General features: G+C 36.0%; 1 protein-coding gene across 5 annotated transcripts in view; it reads left to right on the top strand.

Moving 5' to 3' along the window:
• The window catches only part of TTC7B (tetratricopeptide repeat domain 7B), a 129,994-nt gene that overhangs the window by 85,461 nt on the left and 19,822 nt on the right, over window positions 1-24,711 (top strand). For 2 of the 5 annotated variants that reach the window (XM_085061561.1, XM_085061565.1), the window contains 4 exons: window positions 2,243-2,407; window positions 4,147-4,197; window positions 9,167-9,307; window positions 15,376-15,578. In XM_085061561.1, the coding sequence (XP_084917687.1) occupies window positions 2,243-2,407; window positions 4,147-4,197; window positions 9,167-9,307; window positions 15,376-15,578 (560 nt within the window). The remainder of the gene's footprint in view (window positions 1-2,242; window positions 2,408-4,146; window positions 4,198-9,166; window positions 9,308-15,375; window positions 15,579-24,711) is intronic. The other 3 variants (XM_085061562.1, XM_085061563.1, XM_085061564.1) reach the window with 3 other exon arrangements.

A 24,711-nucleotide genomic window follows, 5' to 3' on the forward strand; every position in this document is an offset into this window, starting at 1 on the left:
TTTTGTATTTATATAATTAAAATGGATAAGATAACATTTTATCATTCTATAGTGGTCATTCTATATTTTAGTCTAGCTGATTGTTTAATTTTTAAGAAAATAGCTAGATTTTATAGGTTTCTTATACATATATAGATAGACATAGCTATGGATAAAATTTTATGCCTTCAAAAAAGTGCTTGTTGGAGATGGATGTTGTTAGAGGTTTTCTGTGGTCAGTGGTGGTTTTTTGTTCATTTGTTTTCCAGTGGGGCATACAGCTCTGGATTTATACCTTCAGGGTGTCCTATTTTTATCTGCCACACTTGAGAGCATAGTGCATTGGTGCACTTTAAAGACTGCTTATTCCTCAGTGCTTTTAAGTAAAGATGAACCCCCATTCAAAACAGTAAGCTTTTCAAGAAGCTTGCCCCAGGTTCAAATCCTGCAGCCAATGTCCTGATCAAAACAGGATCTCTGCATAGAGTCTGTTTGTTTCTAGCAAGTCCAAAGTGTATTTTTTTCTGAATCTCAGCTGTGGGGTTAGAACTTAATTCTCTTGTCAAGGAGAACAAGATGAAAAATTAAAAATATGGGATTATTTTGATTATTTGTCTTATAAAAAGTAATTGTGGAGTGTGGGTGGGTGGATGTCCTTATGTTTTCTTTTTATTAATTGGGAGATGGAGTTGATTTTGTTTGTTGGTGGTTTTTAAAAGTTGTTGATTGTTAATTTTAGCAGAAGAAACCTTGTTGCAATACCAGTATTCAATTTCTGGCAAGGACTAGAGCCCTGTTATCTACTCTACCTATGTAATTATATATATAAAAAAGCTCCACATCTAGTATTTGTCCAGAATTCTTCATCAGCATATTAGATGAACATTTTGCAGGGATGATAAGATTATGGTACTATAAAAATGAAAACAGTCAAGCTTGTCATAGTGTTTGAGAAAGCTTAAGCAGACTGTCAATAAAATATTATCCACAATAGGTAGATCACAGAAACAATAGATGGCCAAGATATTAGACCTTTATAGGACTGAAAGAGCTCGCCTGCAAATTCCTTGGATTCACAATGTTTAGAAATAGAGAAAAAATTTGGCAAGTAAGTAAACAAATGTTAAAATGCAAGAAAGTTCTGGCTAAAAATCCTCTTAGGATGGAAGTGTTTGCTCCCCTCCTTGTTAAACAGTGGAGTGCTATCTTGTGAATACATTTATATGTGTGGATACACATGAACATTGGGAAATTTTCCCCCTCATAACTTTGCTTGCCATCTATGATGATGATGATGATGATGATGATGATGATCCCCTTTTCCTGTCTAGTCTGAGTTCAGTCATCTAAGTACCAAGAAATGAGAGCTAAAATTTAAACCTGAAGTTTAAGTAAAATCTTTCCAAAAACATCTAGCTGCAATGTGTGTAAATTCTTCTTCTTCTTAGATGTATCAACTCAGCAGAAGTTGGCCTTTTAAAAAAAAAGTATTAAAAACCTGCTTTATATACAGTTCTTACCAATCCCATAATGATTAAGTAATTAAAGTTTAAATTTGTGTAGCCTTAGAAGTATCAAAGGAGTGTATTGTGGATTTCTTACAAGGCTAGACTGTTGATTCTAATGTCTTGATCAATGACTATGTCAAATTTACTTGAAGTTTGCCTCTGTTTCAGCTGGCTTCCCATGAGTGGCATGCACTCATATTTGTATATATTGATGAAGGAAATAAATATAGAGGGGAGAAAAAGAGCTTTGATCAATCAGTCAATCAATCAGTCTCACAGGGAGACAAACACATTTCCTATCCAAAGACAGATACAACTATGCAAATCTCTACAGACTCGTTGGCCATTTGGTTAAGATAAAGCATGATCAATCTTTTCTGAAACTTTCTGTTCAGCCTGGTTGCAGTCCACTGAGTTTATCACAGGAAGAAACAATAATACCCGAGTTTCAGATTTTGGCCTTTATTTACCCCTAAATATATTTTTTAATTTATGCATTGGAACATAGGAAAAAAATCTTTAATTTGCTTTTTAAATCTAATTTAGTATGAAATGAGAGCACATATAAATAAAGGGGTATTTTTGTTGTTGTTGCTTTCAGAAGTGATATTTATTTTATTTTATTTGATCTCGCTGATTAGTGAAACAAATGCTTTGTGTTTTTGGCATCCATGAATCCATTAAACCCTGTTGGATCTTTATTCTTTCCTGTCCCCCCCATACCCCCTTATCATTCTCTTTGTTTCGCTTTTTAGCCTCTGATACTTCCTCATCTTCTCTCTCAAGAACAGAGTCTCCTCTCCAACTGTTTGTATCTTCTCATCTTCCTCATCCTCATCCTAAACCAGATACCTTTGTCTGGCCCCATGCAGCCTCTCCATACTGTGACCAAGTTCCTGAGCCCTGTTCACCTACTCGCTGTAAATTGGCTTTCTATTCCTGATGAGCGTGTTTGTGCTGTATTTTTCTGATAATCTTCACAGCTGATAAACTGCATTTAAATAGATTGTGTTTCAACAGTGTCTGTGAAATCTGGCCTTTCAGCTGCTTTTCATTAAATACTGCATGGCTTTTAAGAGTTTCATCAAAGACTGTTCTATTGATCCCCAAAGATGTAAAGTTACAGACATATTTAATACTCTGCTCTCATGAGTGTTACAGAAAATTATAGGTATTCAGTAAAAGAGATTATTGATCAAGGCTGCTTTGTAGCATTTACTGATGTAAATTATTTCCACTGCTGGCATCTTTTGCCCAAGACTGTCCCTGCAACAGAATTTCCTCTTATCTGGACAGCTTTCATTAACTTAACTTCAGAAAGCCTTTAACTAATTACATCCAAAACATTCCCTGAAAATTCACCTGAAGGGAACCATTGCCTGAATAGCAGTATGTATTATAATGCAGGTAGGGCATATTGCAATGATTTGGAGGAGGCATTAGAGCAGTGAAAATCAGCATTATGCTGTATCAAGTCGAGCCATTCTGTTGTTAATTGAAATTATGCCAATTTAAACCAGCTGTAAAATCAATCCCCATGCTGTTTGAATACAAACTGTGCAGCAATGCTGCCAGAGTAGTTCAAGTGACAGAGTAAAATCAACATAGTTTTTCAGTAATTTCTTTTTAATTCCTTTTAATTTCTGTTAAATTGTCCTTCACTCATGCCTTTATACATATCACTGCTTTTGTCACTGAATTTACTATAATCTGATCTTAAGAAATTCATTTTGACACCTAGTCTGTAGTCTGATTTAATGTCAAAGATATTAATTCCCAGAAAAACGTAGCAAATAAATCTTTGCGTATTAGCAAAATCCACTTGTTAAAATAGCTGACATAAGACCAGAGTTTTGAAAACTAGCTCATATGCAAGCCTGTAACTGGAAATTAAGGAAAGCACTTCCTTCAGACACCAGGAAATCTGTGTCCTACAGAAGTTGAAGTCTGTGTTTCTTGAAGTATTTGAATAGCTGATTGGCTGCTATTACAGGTTTGGGTGTCATTGAATTGAACTTGCTCAGAGCTATTCTATAAACAGTACATCCCACTTAATATTAAATTACTTGTTCTTTGCAAAGCTGTAAGTTAGTAAGAGCCTACTCAAGAATGGAGGCAAACTGAAAGAATGATGAAGCCAAAGCACAACTTCCATTATGTGAAGCCCAAGTTTTCCATTTCCAAGCTACTGTATCCTCAGGGAAAGGAGCTTCTACCATATGCATGAGAAGTAGGAGAACCATGAAAAAGAAAAAAAAATATATTGGAGTCCTTTGTATAGTGTCAATAATTAATGCAAGTTAAAGCTGTCTGAGTAAGGAGCAGTTTCTCTAGATGTTTATGTTAGTATAATTTCAGGGGCTAAAAATCTTGCGGTCTATACCTTGCTCGATTCATTTTTTTTTTCTAGTGAAAGAAGCCGAAGGGCATTTTGTCTTATTGACTTGACTTCCAATTTCTGTTGATTGGGAACATGATTTTAGAGGTGTAGCATCTTATTTAATTTTTTATCTTTTGAAATCCTATAAACCTGATTTACAGTTTGAAGATTATCAGAAATCCTTGGGCTTTCTTAGAATCTTTGGCTTATATATATCTATATAACATTTTCTTTTTCTTCTTACTTTGGATTTTAATTTGTGGTTTGATCTACCCAAAGGCAATCCATCAGATGCTTACTTTCATGGGGTTTACTCCCTTTTTTCAGTTTGTAAGTAGTATTCACTGTGCAGTTCTATTAATTTCTCAAGGACTAAAATCACCTTTTCCTTTACCACAAAACGTACATGTTTTGTCCATCAGTAGTTGAAGCTTGATAGTGTGTAAAGCAAGGCTGATGCTCTTTGCCCATTCAGTCACCCTAAGGGCTGTAATCTTACGAGACCTGAATGCACTCAACTAACACTTGCATTTAATAATTAAAGAGGCAGTATTCATTTCTAGAGGACTGCAAATAAAGATATATTAGGCAGTTCTTGTGTAACATAATGGCCAACAGCCAGTATGTTGTATTAGAGAAGATATTATGCCACTACTATTCCTAAAGAAGTTGATCCAGAGTACAATATTGCAACTACTGTCATGACTCATGATAAACTATTACATTTTTTTGTGGTACAAGTTTTGCTTGTAAAAATAAATGAAGACTACACTTTGAAATAAGGAAATGATGAAAACAAGCTAAATGAGAAAGAATAAAGAATATAGAGCAATAAAAATAATAGCTCCTTTAACCAGGACATGAAGTAATATTCTTTTTCTCTAATCCGTTGCCTTATAAAGCTGTGTTCATAGCATTCAATACTAAATTATATATTTTTCATTGATTACTTTACCTTTCCATAGATTTTTATGGGGCAGTACAAGAGATCAATTTGGTGAAGGAGGGAAAACTAGGAAGATACATAAACCAACATATTGGACAGTGACTAAGCACAGAACATCTTTTTGAAAAAGCTGAGAGGATGCTTTGTGAATGATGCTGTCCATATCTGACCACTACCATCTCCATACATAACTTTGTAGTAAAATATAAGATAGCTTTGTAATTTGTGATTGTGAGAGGGGTCTTAGACTCTTAATGAATTTTAAAGGAAAAGAAGGGTGAATTTTGGCTAAATCTGCCAGTCTGTCTTACCAAATGTAACACTGCAGGGATGTATTAGTCCTGCAGAAGGTGCTGCCTCTTTGTGTTATGTAATTGCTTTTCTTAAAGTTCCCTGTGTGTCACAGCACTAATGTTTTTACTTCCAGCTCTTTGTGTGCATGTGAAGTTGAATAATGGGGGTTTTCCTCTTTTCTCCTGCATGAGCATTGCAGTTAAAGCATTTTTTTCTTTATGTAAATGTTGAAATGTTTAAAATGGGGTAATTGTAAAACTATTGAGTAATATTCTCTTTTTTGGTATAAAAAGAAACCATTCCATAGTGGTTTTGAGAGTTGATAGGAACATGTTCCATGAAGGATGACAGTCCATTATATTACTCATTTTCAGAAGGAAACTTTGATGTACATAGCAAAGTGATTTTGTTTTTCTCCAAGCCTTCATACCATCTAGGTCCTGATAGAGTGCACATATTAGTTCATGTCCATTACACTCCATTGTGAAGAATTTATGTGGAAATGACCAAGGAAAGCACTGAAAAAGTAAAATCACGCTCATTTATATAGGGTATATGGTATTTATAAATGGTATTTGATGGATGAGTTCATGTGGACTCTTCCTGTAACATTTAAGAAAAGCCTGAAGAGAATAAACTGAATACTTTCTTCACAAAAGTTTAACTGTAGGTGTGATTTGGAAAAAAAAGTTTCTGTGAGATGACTTCTTGGTTAAATTCTCTTTGTTGAAGGCTCTTGGTAGGTTTTCTAATTGAGATTGAATTGAAACACTGAAACTGCAACATGGTTGTTGCAGATAGTATGTTAGTATGATGAGTAGAAACTAGATTCTGTGCAAGTGCCATTATAGGAAACTTGAGTGGGAGGTTTTACCTTTTTGGTTTAGGAACATTTTGTCATGGTTAAGACCTTCTGTCTCACTTCGCAATGTGTGATGTGATTGTGATTCCAGATGTTAATCAATTTAAGTAGTGAATTCTAGGTCTTGCAAAGACAGTCCCTGTTTCACACTTGGCCTTTTTAGTACAATCAAGCTTCAGAACAAAGCAAAACAAATGGAAGTGAGTAGTCAGGATCCATTTCAGCAATATACTAATTTTCTGGGCCTCATAATTTCTATTTCAAAATAAATACTCTTTGCTGCTTGTGGTATTTGGAGAGAATTTTTTCTTGATTCTTAAGTGTCATGCTATAACAGCAGGCATAGAAGTTGTCTGGGAAGAGCACGGGTATTTTTGTGCATGAAAGATACAGTAAAATTTTGAATCAGAAATTGCTGGAACTCTATCTGAGCATTTGAAGGAAGTGACAACAGAGTGAACTGTAATACTGAAAGTGAGGATATGTTTGTGTTTGGCTGTGGGTACTGAACTCCGACCAAAGAAAGCAAAGTGCAGACAGGACTGAGATGAGAGAGCAGAGCTTGTGACAAAACCAACAGGAAACTTCCAAATAAAGTAGCTGCATAGGATCTGTAAAGCCTCATGCAGACTTGAAGATCTACTTGTTACCCTCTGTTTCTCACAAGCCACTTTGTATCTTTACCAGTTATAGTTGAAATTACTGTATGTTTTAGAATTGTCATGTGAATACAAAGATCTGAAACTGTGCATCCTGGGTTAAGACAAGGGTTCAGATAAATTAGTTCTAATATGAAAATACTTGAGTAAAATTTGAAGGAAGGTAGGAAAAAGCTTTTTAGTACACAAGATCTTTAAATTATTTTTAGTTGTCTGGAAAATGAAAGTTTACTAAATATGTTTTAACAGAAGAAGCCAGAAATGAGTCAGATGTCAGCTAATTGTGGCAACACCAAAGAAGTATTTAAGTGTTTATGGGTTAGAGTATTAGCATGAGTGCAATGTCCTGGAAGATCCTGATTGACCATTGCTTTGTATAAGTGTGTGTTTTCTTCAGAGAACTAATTGATGCAATATGTTAAGGGAAACATTTTTCCTGAAGAGGAAATATAAACTATATGAATAATACCACTTCAAAGAAAAATTTTAGAAATACTTTAGTTGGGTTTTTTCTTTTTTTTTATGCCACTCTGTATGAAGTCCAGGGTAGGAAGCACTCTGTTTTAATTTTAATGCAGATGGCACAGAAACTCATAAGAATCTTATCACAGTATAGTTCTTTTTTATAAATAAATTTATGTACAAAAGGTTTTAGTAATATATTATCATATGTGCTATCTGGTTAAGTACTGGAGGCTTAAAATCTAGCGGCACACTTTCTATATGAAATTATATGTGGCCTGGCTAGCAGCCAGAGTCCTTGCTTTGAATAATAGAAAATATAGGCCCTTTTTAATAGTAAACTGCATACTTGCTTTTCTGAAGGAAGGGATTAGATGATCTCCTTTATGTCAGTGAATTGCACCTTTTCTTTACCAATTGCTCCGGAGAGACAAGAAGGCACTTTCCCTATTAGTCCCTGGAAGGCTAACGAGTGGCAGGCTGCAGTGATGTGCTTCTCACAAATGGCTCTCAGACAAGAAAAGGGTTACTCGTGACTTGTGCTTATTTTTGGTACCCTTGCTAGTATTTTTCTTAGAATACACTCCATGTGCCTCTTGCTTAGACTTCTCTTTTAAATTTCCTCAGAATTTAAGCTTTAAAATAAGATACACAAAAACTTTAGTGAATGTTCAGCTGTGCAGGCTGGACTTTGAGTTATCTCATCAGCCTGTAAAAAGGAAAGCAAACTCTACTGCCAGACATTGTTTCAGATCTTTAGGGCAGCTCCTTGTTCATAATGACCTGAAATGCTAATTATGTCCTTTGCTGCTTTTCCTTTGTTTCTGTCAATCAAGGGAACCATGATGCACACTTTCAGAAAAAAACTTCCTACTGATCTGTGTACCAGGAATTTCTGGTGCTTTCTGGTTTACTGGTTTATCTTGTCACACCTAAAAATGCATATTTCATGTAGCAGATCTTTTCTTGTTAAATTTCTTAGAAAATATGTAATATTGAGAGTGAAGGTTTTGTTTAATTTCTTAACTTGTAGTGATGAGGATGAATTTTTGGGATGCAGTTCAGCTTGTACAGGATTCAGTACTTTCTTTTGGAGTACCTGCCATTGTTGATCATTATGGATATTGTGATGGAATTAGACAATTTCTCACCTGATCCAGTATGGAATATTTTACTGCCTTTATTTTTTAATCAGGCCTAATCAGTCTGGGATTTTGTAATTTGTAATTATAAAACAACTAGAGATATGTTGAGGCTTAGATGACAAGAAGGAATGTAATTTAAAATATTCATGACCTTGATTTTAAAAAAAAGTCATGACTAAATATGCTGGAAGTAATTGACTATCCAAAGTACAGTTGCCATTAGATATTCTCTAGTCATAGAAGCTTTTTTTTTTAATTCCAGTACTTTGAAAAGGATATTATTTGCCAGTGAGATTCGAATCTCACTTGGAAATTATACATTTTATGAGAACTATCCTTAGTATGCTCTGGGAATGTTTTTTATGCAAGGGACTTTTTTGCCACAAGGCACTTTAACTCAGCCTTCTTGATTAGGCAAGTTTTACATTCAGTGCAGTTTAATGGTGTATTTGTGATAGTCTGTGTCGTGATTGCTGCATGTATTTTAGTTGTCTCTTTTTGTTCTGTTATTAGCTGTAAAATCCTCTAATTGCACTCTGTGGAAAGACATAGGCAATACTAACATCAAAGTGAATGCAGCAACCTGAAGACTACAGTGTATGTTATCATCACAAACCTTTTTTGGATTGTACATTGCCAGAAAAGAGGTTTCAAGTTTAATAGACAGTATTCGTAGTAGCAACCCAAAAAATATCAGGTATGCTTACCAAAGTTTAGTGTGTTTTTTATATAGACTTTCAGACCAGTATGAAAGCTTTCGTAAAAAAATTAATCTGGCATTTTAAAAAGTTTCTCCAAAATGGTAAATGTAAATTAAATCTTGAGTTCAGGGTAAAGCCTCTCTTGAAAAGGGCTGCCATTAAATGTTTTATGCAATGTGTATTGCCTTCTTTCTTTATGTGGTGGTAAATTCTTCTTATTACTTCTACAGGTTCAGTCCATGCCACATCAATAGCAGCTTCCAGAGTGGAGCAAGCATTGTCCGAGGTTGCTTCTTCTCTGCAAAGCAGTGCCCCTAAACAAGGTCCCCTGCATCCTTGGATGACTCTGGCTCAAATATGGCTTCATGCAGGTATTGTGATAGTAAAATTTATTTTTCTATGCCCTCTCCTTTCTTGCTAGCCTAAGGACTTGCCACAATCTGTTTGTTTCATTCAGAATCTGTTACCACTTATCATATTTTTTCCATGTGTGTGGCACTGAAACAAGCCAAGAAATAAAAAGCACACTGGAGTTGCTCTGTGTTTAAGATCCTTTTTGAAAGACAAGGCAGTAGTTTTAGAACGTAGCTGTTACCAATGGAGTCATGTCTTATGTAGAACAAACGCAGCACTCACTCCCTTGTCCCTGAAGAATTTCGTTTCTGAAGTACCTAGAGTATCTTAGTACTTGAAAATCCTAGTGTCCTTGCAGAATCACATAATATTCTGATTTGGAAGGCACCAACAAGGATCATCAAATTCAACTCTTAAGTGAATGACCCAAAAGGGGATGGAACCTGTCACCTTAGCATTACTGGCACCATGCTCCAACCAACTGAGCTAATCCCAGGGTCACTGATTCCACTGAATGGAAAAAGATGTTTGTAAGATTTTTGAATAGAATTCCTGTGACTACAAAAGTTTATAATAGAAAGTAAATAACTCTGCATATGCAGGGAAAGAAGTAGTAGTAGTACTGTTGAGCAACCTGTCCCTTGCAGCTGTGGTAATAAGCTTGAATTCAGTTATTTTCCTTCTGGTTTCATTAATGTAAAAGACTCAGGATTGTTTGTCTAAATGTGGAGTCATCTTGAGTGGATTTGGTATTGTTATGATGCTTCAAGCCTCAAGCTAAAGGCAATATCACAAGTGGCTGTTACATAAAATTTTAACCAGGAAATGATGACCCAGTGTATTTTTACTCAGTTAAAAATGTATAACATGTGATTATTTTTATTGCTAGCTGGATTAGAAAGATGTAATTTAAAAATCAGCCAGCAATTGTTATTTGATCCACTTTCAGAGCATTTTTCAATGACATAATTTTTTTCCTTCATGTTTATATTCAACAAAGCAGTGCTTTATTTCATAACATCTTAATTTACCTATTTGCAGTTACAGTTTTATAGTGTGAAAGACATTGCAGGACAATGGCTCCCAGCTGTTAATGGTCTAGTGGTTTAGAGGAAAAGCCCAGAAGATTGTAAAGGAAGAGCAATTACAGTGATTAATAACAGTGATCTCATTTGGGCTGCTCAAAAGCAACACAGATTAGGCAAGAGCAGAGAAAGGTCCAGCAGGGTGTAGTGTAGTCACCTGCTCTGCATTGTGGCATCACTGACTTTAAATATTTATAAACTATCACAGATTACCATCTCCAGTAACTCTTAGCACCTAAAATGCTGATAATTTCTTAGCCTTCTGTAGCAGCTTGTTTCACTACTTATTTTATGTTTGGTGGGGGTTTTTTTCTTTTTTTAAAAAATTTTTCTTGGTCATGTGCTGTTGCTGATGATTCAGTTCATGCAAGTGACTGCTACTGTTTTGCCCTCAAAGGAGTGGTCTGGACACACATTGCTGATTCCTATTTAGTTCACAGCTTAGATTTGCATGCACTTTTTTGATCTGCTGCTACAATCTGCTACACAGGCCACTTTCTACTCTTAAAAATATCTTTAAAATATTCTGACATGGCAAGAATACAGAGATGCTGCTTGCCACTGTTGAAAATTAATGTGGCCAAAGCTCAGCTGGAGTTGAAGCTGCCAGAAGTACAGGGGATAATAAAAGGAGTTTTTTCATGTATTAATGGCATTAAGCAGGGGAAGCCAGTAGATATAATAGTTCTGGGTTTCGGTAAAGCTTTCGATAGTCTCTCTCACAGGATCATCCTGGACAAAATGTCCGGCCCCAAAATGCCCACCTGCATAAACACATCATGGGATGATGAGCAACTGGCTCATGGGTTGGGCACAAATGGTTACAGGGAATGGGGTGACATCAGACTGGTGACTCTCCACGGGGAACCATTCTCTGCCCTGTGCTCTTCAACATCTTCATCAATGACTTGGACACAGAACTGGAAGGGATATTGAGCAAGTTTGCAGATGGTACAAAACTGTTGTATCAGGAGGAGCTGTTGACTCACTTGAAGGCAGAGAGGTCCTGCAGAGAGATGTTGACAAATCAGAGGGCTGGGCAGTCACCAGCCACATGAAGTTCAACAAAGGAAAGTGCTGGATTCTGCACCTGGGACAGGACAGCCTTAGATGTACATACAGACTGAGGCATGAGAGGCTGGAGAGCAGTGCCATGGGAAGGAATCTGGGCGTCCTGGCCAATGGCTAGTTGAACAGGAGTCAGCAGTGCCCTGGCAGCCAGAAGGGTCACTTGTGTCCTGGGGGGCATCAGGCACAGCTTTGCCAGCCAGGCAAGGGAGGGGATTGTCCTGCTCTGCTCTGCACTGGTGAGGCTTCACCTTGAATAATGTGTGCAGTTTTGAGCACCACAATATTAAAAAAAAATTAGGTTATTAGAGAGCATCTAGAGGAGGGCAACAAAGATGGTGAAGAGCCTTAAGGAGAAGCTGCATGAGGAGCAGCTGAGGTCACTTGATCTGTTCCGCCTGGAGAAGAGGAGACTGAGGGGAAATCCCATTGAATGATCCTTTTCTTGATAGTTCTGCTGGTGATTTACACTGCTTTTCAGAACCTTTAGATATCCTGCTTTTCAGCTGCTTGTCCTGCTGCAGTAAATGCACTGAGCCTCAAGAAAGGCCCTTTACTGTAGGAACATTGAGAACAAAGTTTTTTCCCAGAAGCACAATACAAAGCATATCTTCTGGAAGGTGTCTTCATCAGTGTATATATAGGTTAGTTGCATAGAAAACAGTGATAAAATTACTGACAGCACATATTCTTTAAATAAAAGTGAAGATTTACCACTGGGAAATTTTGCTTCCTTCTTGAGACTCTTGCCTATGTAACTGTTTGACTCCCTTGGATGGTTGCGCAGTGTTTTGCTTCTTAGTAGAGGGGAAAAAATTTTTGATCAGCTTTCAATCTTAAAATACAAAAATTTATAATAATTCTTTCTGTGAGATTGTAGAGACATAGAAAAGTTATTTACATAAATTCTAATACATGCAAAACTTAGTGGAAGGTACTTACCCAAACTAATACAGATGGTGTAAAAACAAAAATGCTTGTTCTTATGGATGTACAGTGTCATTTCAGCTGTCATTAGCGTAAATGGGTATCCAGTCCCACTAGAAGTTGAATTTGCACACAGTAACCAGCCTTTAATTTGTCCTTTTTTTTAATTAATAAACTTTAAGCCATTCGTTTTGGACCTATAGTGTAAAGGTGGAAAATCAGACTTATTTTAAATGTGAAACTAAATGGCTTTTGCAATTAGTACATTCTCCAGTAACTCATTATTAAAAAACAGAACTCTCCCTAAGTGATCAATGGCTGTGATGGCCCTTTGAGAAATGCATCAAGACTGAACTCAATATTGCTATGCTGCTTGGTTGGAAAATTGATTGATTCCTCAATAAAATGCAAATGTAAGCACTGGAAGTGTTTGAGGCAGAAGGCATTCTTGGCGTTCCCTAGGTGGAGATGCTGGGAAGAGCACGTCAGACTTGGCACATGGTTTCTTGTTGAACTGCTGCTCCTCTCTGAGATGTTCCCACAAAACCTGCTGGCACTTACCAGTTTTCCACAACTGATTTGTTGGTTGCCATGTTGATTTTTAACATTTTTATTCAGTTTGAAGTCACTATCTCAGAATTAACAACTCTCCTTTGGTTTCAGAAACTTCCTGAATGAACTTTCATGCTTAAGACTTAGCTGCAAGTTTTACTTTCTAGTCGGTCATTCATGCAGTATTTTTAAAAGCCTGCTGTGTAGTCTGTTGGTGTGGCATAACTTCTGGTAGAGGAAAGAAGTTGTAAAAATAACTCTGCTATAATTTTAAATAAGGAATTTTTTTGTTTACATTTAATACTTTTAGGAAGGTGTGTTTATAACTGTCAATTTTTTCTGCTGCAGTTCATAAGCAGGACAGCAAGATTTAGTATATCTTACATTAGTGTTAGACAAATTTATAAGCAGCATTGCAGCTTAGTGTTGAAAGCCATTACTACCATACTTGTTTCCCCTCAAGAAATACAGAATTTCAACTGTATTCTGTTAAAATAGCCAATCTCTGCTTACTTTTCACTCTAGGATTATTGTGGTAGCAGATAATGCCTACTGAAGTAATTTTTAGTTTCTGCATATTATTTGCTAGTAATTATAGCTTTTATGTAGTACCTTTTACAGTCTGTGTAAATCATATTTTTCTGAACTTGTCTTTTCACGAAGATATTTGGGAATGTGTATTTAAAACTAAGTTTCAAGTCTGGTGATGCTGGAGAAGAGCTATTAAGACAAATAGAGCTCAAATGTTTAGCATTTTAGAAAAGCACCCAAGAAAAAAAGTACCCAAAGCTTTTCAAATATACTGTAGGGTCTTTAGAAAAAAACACCTCACAGTACAATTCACATTTTCTGCTCTATGTCGAGCTCGCAAATTATTGCTACCACTTGCTTCTCGAAGTCTATTAATAGTAAAAGTAAAATTCTAGAAAAAATTATTTCCTCCTAAATTAATATTTTGATTTTAAAAATTTATTTGTTCATTGCCTTCTAGAAGACAGAATCTTGATATTCTTTAGTTACACTGTGCCATCTCTGCGTAGGTGAGATGGTTCTTTTAGCGTTAGGGGTAGAAAGTGTGACTGGATCTGCTGTTAATTCTTCATGTGGATGAGATTTTTTCCATCAAATAACATTTCAGTATTTTCTAAAAATGTACAAATATACTGCATTAATCAATACGTCCACATAGGCATATTATTTATGTTTGGTAGAATGTGTTCTGTGAAATCGCCAAGGCAACTGAGGAGCAGAATAATGCTCCTCAGGTAGAAAAAGGTCTGTTCTACCACCAGTAGGATCAGGTCTTACAGGAAGAAAAGAATTTACTACTGCAATCATATAAAAATAGGTTGAAAAAAATAAGAAAGGCAAAGGACCTTTGAACTACTAAACCTTTAACGTGAAAATCGTTGTTTTGTTAGTCACTGTTATAAACTGATTTTTTTGAAAATAATCATGAATATTCATAGCAGGTGTCACATGTAAGTTATAATTTATACACTCTGCTATACTGAATTTGACTAGTTAGACATATTGTTAAATCTGTTGGATACAATTTTTTTCATAACAAGCTCCTTTAAAGGCACTCAAATATCAGTCTGATTCAGAGTTTTAGGCGTAATCCCAAATCCACTGCTGTAGTGTGAGTTCCTGATCTGAGAGCCTTTAAACCAAGATGGGTGGCCTGTACAGTACAATGACAAGCACATCTTGAGCAGTGACAGATCTCTTTGTTGTTCTGATGCAGCAGCTTGATTTAAACTTTAATCTGTAAAACTCTTGTACAATGTGACACAAGAGAATGCAGTTATACAATTACTTTGAGGCTCTATTTTTATTTAGTCTCTACCAAAGTAAAGGAAAAGATCATGAAACCCAATGAACCTGAGTAGGTTTTTCTTGCATTTAGTATCTCTTTATTCCTCTCTTCTCCCACAAGAGATTAGGTTGAACCAGCAAGGTAGGGAAATAGCAGTGTTGAAGAGTCTAAGAGTGTCGTAAGAGCTACTGAAGGCAAATATTTCTATTGTTAGTTGTTAATTACTCACTGAGTGAAACTTTTTTCCCCTGTAGTCAATATGATTTATATAAGTGTATGTCAGGCTATTTAACTGATTTAAAGAGTACTGGAATGCTCACATGCTCACATCTTAAAAATAAAACTAAAATGAAAAATCCAAGACTTATGATAAAAATAACTATAACGAGTATTCTGGGGTTTAAACCAGCCATTTAGAAGTTGTAACTCCTGATATACTTAGAAAAGCAACCTTCCTGAAAGAATAACTCATTTAAAATAATTTAGGTAATAATTTCTCTTTTAAGATACAATTTTTTTAAAGAAAATAGCCTTTATTTAAAGTGAAACTATTTACAGATACGGCATGTGACAGCATCTAGTCATGATATGGTGAAACAAGAATCATTAATTGGTCCTGACATTCCTTCCACAGCTGAAGTCTACATAGGAATTGGGAAGCCTGCTGAGGCCACAGCGTGTACCCAGGAAGCAGCTAATCTCTTTCCGATGTCACATTATGTTCTCTACATGAGAGGTCAGGTGTCTGAACTTCGTGGAAATATTGATGAAGCCAAACGCTGGTATGAAGAGGCCTTATCTATTAGTCCTACCCATGTGAAAAGCATGCAGAGGCTGGTAAGTCTTGAGCCCATATTCAAAAGTAGTGTCATCTCAACTGGTGCTATTGTATTGTGAAGTCTTGACTTGGTGCAGGTAACCCATAACTTGTGATTTTTGGATCTATATTCTTATTACAAAATGCTTTGGAAATAGTCTTTCTGGGCATTTATTCTGTCTTCCATGTGTTGGGACATAAAAAGGATTTTCAGGCCATAAGACTATGTCAATCCTAATAGAGACCACAGAAGAAGTAATTTGCATGTGGCTAATACTGAGTGCCATTGGGAAATGAAGGTGGCTTATGGTAAGAGAAGAGTTGGGTACTGTAGTTGGATACTGCACAGGAAAGACCAGTCATTTTGGTATTCCAAAATAAAAGTTCAATTCATAAAATCATAGAATATTCTAAGTTCATCTAAGGATCATCGAGTTCAAGTCCTGCCCCTGCACACGACAGCCTGAGTCACACCATGTGCTTTACAGCATTGTCCAAACACTTCTTGAACTGTGTCAGGCTTGGGGCTGTAACCATTTCCCTGGGAGCCTGTTCTAGTGCCCCACCACTCTCTGGGTGAAAAATCTTTTTCTAATATCCGACCTAAACCTCCCTGACACAACTTCAGGCCATTCCCTCAATCCTGTCACTGTCACAACAGAGATGAGATCAGTGTCTGCCCCTCCTCTTCCCCTCATGAGGAAGTTTTAGGCTGCAATGAGGTCTCTCCTCAGTCTCCTCCAGGCTGAACAGACCAAGTGACCTCAGCTGCTCCTCACACAGCTTCCCCTCAAGGCCCTTCACCATCTTCATTGCCCTCCTTTGGATGCCTTTTAATACCTTTGTATCTATCTTTCTTACATTATGCATTTAGGACTCGAGGCCACACCAGTGCAGAGTAGATCTGTTCTCTGCATTCTACATGTTTATTGATTACTTTTGTGCTGTGTGATTTCTTGGGTTTTTGAAAGGTAGATAATCAGTCTTGTCCTCAAATGAATGTGTAGCTTTAAATACAAAGGTACCTTACCCGGTATAAATGTGTATTTGCTTATATACTTCATAGATGCATACATGTATATATTGTGTGCTTATTACGTTAGGAAAATTACTTTTTTTAAAATCCAATTTTCTTCCAGATAGAGTAGAATAGATCAGCTGAAATAAGCTTCATACCCAATCTTTTTTTCAGAAGTAGAAGCTGGTTTCTGCCTAGGTACCTATGAATTATTCAGAGAAATTTCTTGTGCTTCCCTGAGGGAAAAACATATGAGACAAAAGATCAGATAGGAAGGCAGCACAGGGAAAGTTTTTTGTTTCACCTTTTCAGCATTTCAGGATATTTGAACCTGCTGACAAATGCCAAAAGGTTCCTTTTTCTGAAGAAGCAGGCAGTCAATCTAAAGCAGTGCAACTCAGAGGAAATGAAAGCTTGTGTTTTGCTTCATATCTTTTGCCCCTCCTCTGAATACACTTTCGAATAAATAGTCTGTAAACACACAGTGCTCTTCAGAATGGCTGAGAAATTAGCTGTCTGAGAGGCATGTGAGATGAAAATTATTGGGCTTCCAATCCAAATTTCCTTTTTATGAGATTTTCTGTTTGAGTCCTAGCTTGAAGGTAACTGTTCATTTCAATGGATTGGACAGTCCTTTTTAAGGATTTTTATAATTTAAAATTTTGTTTCTAAGAGCTTGCTCTACTGTTCTAGACCTTTTCTGCACTAGGATGTTGTTTTGAGTAGAGTCTTAGAGATTTATGCTGCTTAAATACAAATATTCAGACATATGCTATAAAAATACTTGTCTATGTAATTTCACATAGGAGAAAGTACAAGATTCTGTATCCTTCTTGACCTTTTGACTATTGAAAAAAATATTTTAATGAGAAAGTTTGCAGTGTTTACTCTTGCCTGTGTGTATAGATGAATATCTGTACACCCCAACACTTTGTGTATATTTGCCTATTTATTATAAAGAGATATTATCTCAGTGGCAGGGGAGCTATAGCAACAGCAATGTGAAGGTCCCAACCTCTATGACAACAGCTGAAACATTAACTTCTAATATTTGTATTCACAATTCTAAGCTGACAATTGCTCTATGAATGGAAGTTCTGTGTAAACAACCCTTATTTTCTGTGATTAATTTGATTTTAAATTTATTTGATATGGCTTTCTAGCATTGCTTAGAAAGTAGTATAAAATGCTACTGTTTCCATGTAAAAGTTGCATTAGAACCTATATTTGTCTAATAAGTTCTGGTGAATTTCTTTTTGAGGGGCATATATTAAGTATAGATCATAATAACTTTATGTATAAAATGCAACAAAATAGAAGTCAGATTTAAGGATGGCATGAGTTCTAGCATGTAGTATATGTATCTAGGCCTGCCTTTCCAAGTGAAATTACTTGAAATAATTGAACCTGAAATCAGTTTGGAAGGACTTTCTTTTTTTTTAATTAAAATTTTAGAATGAGTGACATCTGACACTCAGTAAAATTTCCTGATGCTAATAGTTTGGAAATCTGAATCTTTGATTTGAGAGAGTCTTTGCAGTTGTCCAGAGGGAAAAAAAAAAACCCCTAAATATAATGTTTATTTAAATTTGTAGGAACAGCAATAGCATATTTGGAACAGGAGTTTTCTCCTTTTATAATCCATCCTTTTAGTGATGTTACAGCACTCTGGTAAGAAGGATGAAAAGCTAAACTTTGAAAAATTTACTATTTTTTTATAACATTTCATACAATATTTTGGTCATAAGTCTCTTTAAGTACCTATTCCTGAATATGATCTACTGTTTCTACACAGAAACAACCATATTAATTTTAATTACTGAAGAAGCATGTGAATAAAGACCAGAAAGGTTAGTTTTGTGGCTTCAGAAGTGTTGTACTTGTGTGAGTTACAGCATATGCTGTGCTTTGGAGTTTCTGCATAAAGACGCTTGCATTTGTCTCATGCAGACTCCACATTCTGTTAATGTGACCATGAAGACATGCTGTCTGCAAAAGTGTAGTGTATTATGTGAACAAAGTTACTTTTTATTGGCTGGCATCATCACTTTTGCAAAACTACATTTTTCTAAAGAAACAATTTTTTACTCATTTTGCTGCTGTCTCTAAGGTCTTCACTGATTTACTTCTTTTTCAAGCGATTTACTAAAATGAAAACCAGGAGGTTTTGGCAATGGTGTGAAAATTGGAGCAGTTAAGAGTGATGAAAGAGGTCCGTTTGTCAGCAAAATGATAATCATAAATGAGAGGGTTTGGGGGCAAGGTGTTTACCTTACTAATGAAATACCTCAGACAATGTAACACCATATGTTGGGGACTTCATACATGAGTAAATGAAAAATGGTTTAGCTGTATTCTACTTAACTAAATTTGGGGAATGGAACTCATTGGGTCATACTGTTGCATTACCTAAGATGGGAGCTATTCCAACAGACAGCTCATGTTTGTGTTCATGCTCACTGCTATTTCCGCCCCTTCTAACATGTTGGGGGGCTTATTAATTAAATCAGCCAAACAACAAAACAAGTTCTTTCCAAGAGAAATGCTATTAAAATTCTCTGTAGTTCCTCATGGAACTAAATTATTTCCCATACAGTTAATGTTTTAATCCATACATTCATTCAGTTTATTTTGTTGAGCAATGCTCATTTTAAGCTCTGCCTTGTTCTCAGGTGCTGTTTTTTACTGTTTGTCACTAACTGAAATTTTCTCCAAGCCAAAGGTTACACCAGCTTGCTATTTGGCTAGCTCTGACTGCTCACAAGATGTCAAGAGGAAAGCAATAACATGTCAGTATTAATTAGGTGTACTTTACAGAATGCAGCAGCAATGCTTTTGAACAAATGCAGTGTCCTTTCTTCTTTTTAAGGACTGTATAGTGCACTCAGAAAAAACAACATGAACTTCTGTTCTAAATGTTTGAAATGCTTTGGTTTGTTTTCTGTATTTCAAATAATTTTTTTCTCACCCCTAAGGAAATTTAAAATTTTCTTTAATTACTTGATTTTAAAATGATGATTCACCTTTCAATTCAATGTCATATACCTATGGTTATCACCTGCCTGATTTTGGCCAAAATGGATTTATTTGAACAACTTTCTCCATTCTCCCTACCCTTTATCACTACCCCCAGATTTCTGCATTACTGTTGCCTTCCTGCTTTTGTCATTGTTTTCCTCCCCTGTGAAAAAAAGAATAAATATTCTTTTATCTCCTGCAGTCAGAGTCCTGTTGTGGAAAGTAGCCCTTACTGCTGACGTCTGAAAAGTCCTGAAACAGGCCATCATTCACTAATGCCTGAAATGGCAATGAATATTTCAATCCATTGTCCAGGAAACAAATCTGTATATTCTCTCTCAGGCTAAAAATTTCTTACCTAAATGTAGCTTTGACATGAAATAGGTATCCAGCATTTGTATGTTATAACACCAGAAGACTGTAGTATTTTCTGAATATTAAGTAATTCAACACAGCACTTGCCAGTTAATCCTATTAGTAGCTTAGGTTCTATGAACAAAAAATTAAAACAGAAGGGGAAAAATTACTTAAACAATTTACTCATGTAGAAATTAGTTTTCAAAAAGCAGTAACTTAGAGAGTTCCATTTCCTACATCACACTGTTGGATATCTGTTAAAGTTTCCTATAATTATACATAGCTAAACCAGATATCTTAAGGCTTAGATTAACTATGTGTGCTTTATCTCTCAGTTATAAATATATTGTTATTTATATCTAACTATACTGACTTCTTACATTTTTTTTCAACCCAAAGACATTGCCAGAAAGAAGTCTAGCAGTATGTATGGGGTAGTGTGTGTTTATGAGCCTGTCAAGTATGTTAGTTGACTGAAAGAAAGGAAAACCAGAAGACTTTAGAAAGATGAATTCAGACCCTGTTTGAAGGGGTCATGGGAGTTAAGGAAGAGAAAGTCTAAACACAGCCACCCAACTTTTTTCTTTCGGTGAGTCAGTGTTCTCATCTGGAGAACATTCAGTAATGCATTTGATTTTCATCCTCAGGCCCCTGCACGGTAAGACTGTTGGTTTAGGCCACATAGGTGTGTCTTAAGCACGTTATGCTGGTTCTCATGGGTGGTTTGGGTCAGAACTGATTACCACAGAGCTAATTCACCACATTAGCTAATTTGGCTAATGCCAAATCTCAGGGCTTATTTGACTCACTCTGTAAGAGCATCCTTACACACGTGGTGGTTGAAAAAGACTGCAGAAACAAAGGTCATTGGTTTTGTTAGATTGGTTACTAAAATGTTGTGAGTTTGCCCTTCAGAAAGTCAAGATCCACAAAAGTACAAAAAGTAGAGAAAGCAAAATATATGTTTGGCCTAAAACTCACTGCTTCTTAGAGAAGGCATTTTACTGTGATTTGACCACTGTCACATGTAAATGTTTCAAGTGATTGCATTCTGCACTCTGAAAAACAATGGCCATTCTGCTCCCATTTTAACGTGGAAACCATTGAGTTCAAGTCACTCAGAATCATTTAGATACATTTTCAATGCTTCATCTGCCATGTGGCACTCATAAGCTATATTCCTTTCTGTCATGAAAATATTATTTCCCCTATTAGCCTTAAAACAGAAAACCATCAGTGCTTAGTGCAATAAAAAAGTGCATAACATCAACTTGTACAGTCATTAGCTTTTGAAGTATAATAAAGTGGAAATCAAGGTGGAAAATTAGGAAAGTTTTTTCCCTGTTTGTTTCAAAGTTACCTCCTTTTATTTTTAATGTTGTTGGGCTCAAGGACAGCAGTTAACCACTTCATGCTGACTCATATCTTAAAGATTACCATTGGAGGAAGATCAATAGAATTTCTTAATTCCTGGATGCTTTATCTAAATTTTACAGCAGTCTTTTAAAGCAGATCTATTTTTATTCAGTATTTGACAACAATAACTGCTACAAATTTTGAGTTTAAACTAGAACCTTGTTACTCTTTTGGAAACAGAAAGTGACTGTGCTAATATTTTGTAAAGCACTAATAATTTGTAACTTGAAGCAGTGAGCTCCCATTTACTCAGGCAAGACTGTGCTGATTCCCTGAGAACTGTTGTTCTGTAAGTAGAATTATGGGGCTGATGGTATTATAGGTCCTGCTTCATAACAGACTTTCTTTTCACATAACTCTGTATTTACTCCAAATGGTTTAAAGCAGCAGTGACAGGAGCAGATCTTTCAACAAGGAAATACCTCCATTTTTGGATGCTTTTCACCACGTGAGAGCGAGCTCTCTCAGGTCTCTTCAGCTTGTCTGTGCTGTCCTCAGCTGTCAGCCATTACAAGAGGAATTCTGCAACTGGGCTTAAATTAGTTGTTTGGTTTAGACAATCTGAATGCCTGAAGATGCAAAGGTAATGTGATTTTGTGCAGCATGCACAGTTGCTGCATTGAATGGAACTGGACTAAGATGGAGAAACTAAGCTGTTGAGGTGTATTGTTTATTGAGAATCCAGTAACAAGGGTTGAGGCAGCTTTCTGAATACAAAGCAAAACTCTTTCAAATAGAAAGCCTAGGAAAGTTAATTTGAAAGTAGACCAAAACCCAAAACATTTAAAAGTTTCAGAAAGCTGGGGTGGTTTTTTTAACTTTGGGTGGTTTTTTGGGGGTTTGTTTGGGATTTTTTATTTTGTTTGATGGTTGGGGTTTTTTTAATGTAAGGATTTTTGCCTGGAATCTCAGCTTTAAATTTCTGTTTTCATGTTATCTGTGTGATAGATTTTTCCACAGTTTATCTGTCCAGGCACAGCTTGCCAGAAACCATTTTATCACTTCTATTTGTTCCCATTTTAAAAAAATGGAAAATTAATTAGTGGCAGATGCTGGCAGAAGGAAGGGATGCTTTGGCTAGAGTTACTGTTCTTTATTTGGCAGGTCACGAATCATTCCACTGTTTTTATTGTATTGTGTGGAACTGATAAAATTCCACCCATCAGATAATTCATCACAATGCGCTGTTGCAGCAGATCAGTCTGCAATGTACAGTATAACTCCAAAGTTCCTTCTTTTTGCTTGGAAGATTTTAAGAATATTTGTTTTCAGTTTTTGAAATGCAAGTTTTGAAATACAAGTTGAAATACAAGAATACAAGCATTCATCTCAAGCTTTGATTCACATTTTATAGCATGAAATCTTTGAATTGGGTTCAAATTGCTATCAAAATGGAGCTATTATTAATTCATTTCATATACAGTTACTGTGGATCAAATATTATAATTTGGAAAGTAGCAACCAAACATAGTTTCAAGTTCAAGGAAAAAAATCCAAGGAAAACAATGACCCTGTCTGAAACAGGGCTTTAGTTTTGCTAGACATCATAACAAAGCCTCTGAGGAGGGATTCCCTGCCCTACACTGTTTCAAGTAATTGACAGGCAGAGAGCTGGGGAACAGGAGCATGATCAGATACCATTTGTGTAAGGTAAGAGTATTTCAGCTGCACATGGAAGGTACATCCACTTGGCAAAGAGTTTGTGGGGTCTCACATTCTTGGAGATATGCAAAATCTGACAGTCCTTGATAACCCACTGTAGGTGACTCCAAGTTTGGCTCTAGAGAATCTCAAATTCCCTTCCTACTTCTGTCATCCTGAGATTCTAGGAATGCAAGCAAGATAAGCTTTGTAGATAGAGGTAAAGTTTTGTGTTAAAAAACATAATGGGAGCACTTGTCTGCGGACAAAATCTTGTTACATTTTCTTGTTATGCAAGACTTTCTTTATTTTTACCAGTGATAAAAATCTATAAAGCACAGATTTTGTTCTTTCTTCTCTTGTTTCCATGGTACGTTACCCATAGCAATCATGGAAGGAAGGTGCAAGAGATTAATACCTTTCTGAACTGCATTCACTCATCTTACCTATGTGCCTGTAAAATATACACGTATATATGTATACATATACTAGCTTCTACAAATCTGCCTTAATATTTTGGATATATCTTACTGTCTTTGCATACAGAAGGGTCTGTGGTAAAATAGTGCAACTGAAAAGCCTCAGCTGGGATCTCCAGAAATTAAGTTTTTGGGCTTTTGTCTCTCTCTTGGTGGTTTTCTTGAAGGTTCAAGTATACCATAATGATCTGCACTGAGGCTTCTATAGACAGAGATGTGTCCAATATTTTTAAAGAGAACTAAATATTCATGACTCTTTACTTTTTCAAGCTTTTTTTTTTTTTTGGTAGGTTCTAGAAAGGGTAATTCCTATTAAAAGTCCTTCCAGAGTCCTTCCATCTTCTTATGCCTTTTACCCTCTAAAGAGCTGACTACATTAAAGTCATCGACAGGTGCGTTTTGTTGACATCCCTTTTCCTCTTTTGTGCCTTTTGCAGGGTAACTGGCCACCTAAAATAGGATGTAGGGGGAAAAACATACAGATTTATCCTAATCGAAAAAATATTAACAAGGATGACTAATTTAACAGAAGGGAAATGTCAGTAGTCTTAGTAATTCAGGAAATGGCCAGGAGGCCTCGTGTCAGTAAAGTGCTAATAGTTGTTCTTGATATTTAAGTTCTCCTTATATTCAAAAAAAGAACAAAAAAGGAAAAGAGAGAAGGCATGGAAAAAATTGAAAATATGTGCTCTTCCCTGCTATCCTCAGCAGTCTCTTACATCCCTTTTCATGGATACTTGCTGGTGCTTTTTTGCATGGATCTCAAAAGTTCTATTTTTATTTTGCTCTGTGTAATTGCCTTTCAATATGAGAATTGCTTTGCAAAACACTTTTTAAATTAGGTCATTCTGCTGAAGTATGCACTGAGCTAATTATGATTATTTTGCTTCCCTGGGCATTTTTGTGCTCATTGAATTTATTAAAGCATTTCTTTATAGCTGGAGCTGAGAACTTACACAGCAATAAAAGCTATGTAGCACCTGGTATTCTTTTGCTTGTAGGTAACATCTGGCATCTAATCACTTATAATTGAATATCATATAATTAATAAATAAATAATTTTAAGGTTTTTTTGGGGGTGTAAATATGAAGAATGTGAAAAAGGCTTTGAGAGAGCAGCCATCCTCAATTTTAAATGAACAAGAGGGATTTTGTTTTCCTTTTCCTGAGAAAGGTTCTCTTGTAGCATTCTGTAGATGAGAACTGTTTAACTACAGGACAACT

Source organism: Lichenostomus cassidix, chromosome 5 (assembly GCF_008360975.1).
Source record: "Lichenostomus cassidix isolate B80296 chromosome 5, HeHo_3.0, whole genome shotgun sequence".
Classification (NCBI taxonomy): Eukaryota; Metazoa; Chordata; class Aves; order Passeriformes; family Meliphagidae; genus Lichenostomus; species Lichenostomus cassidix.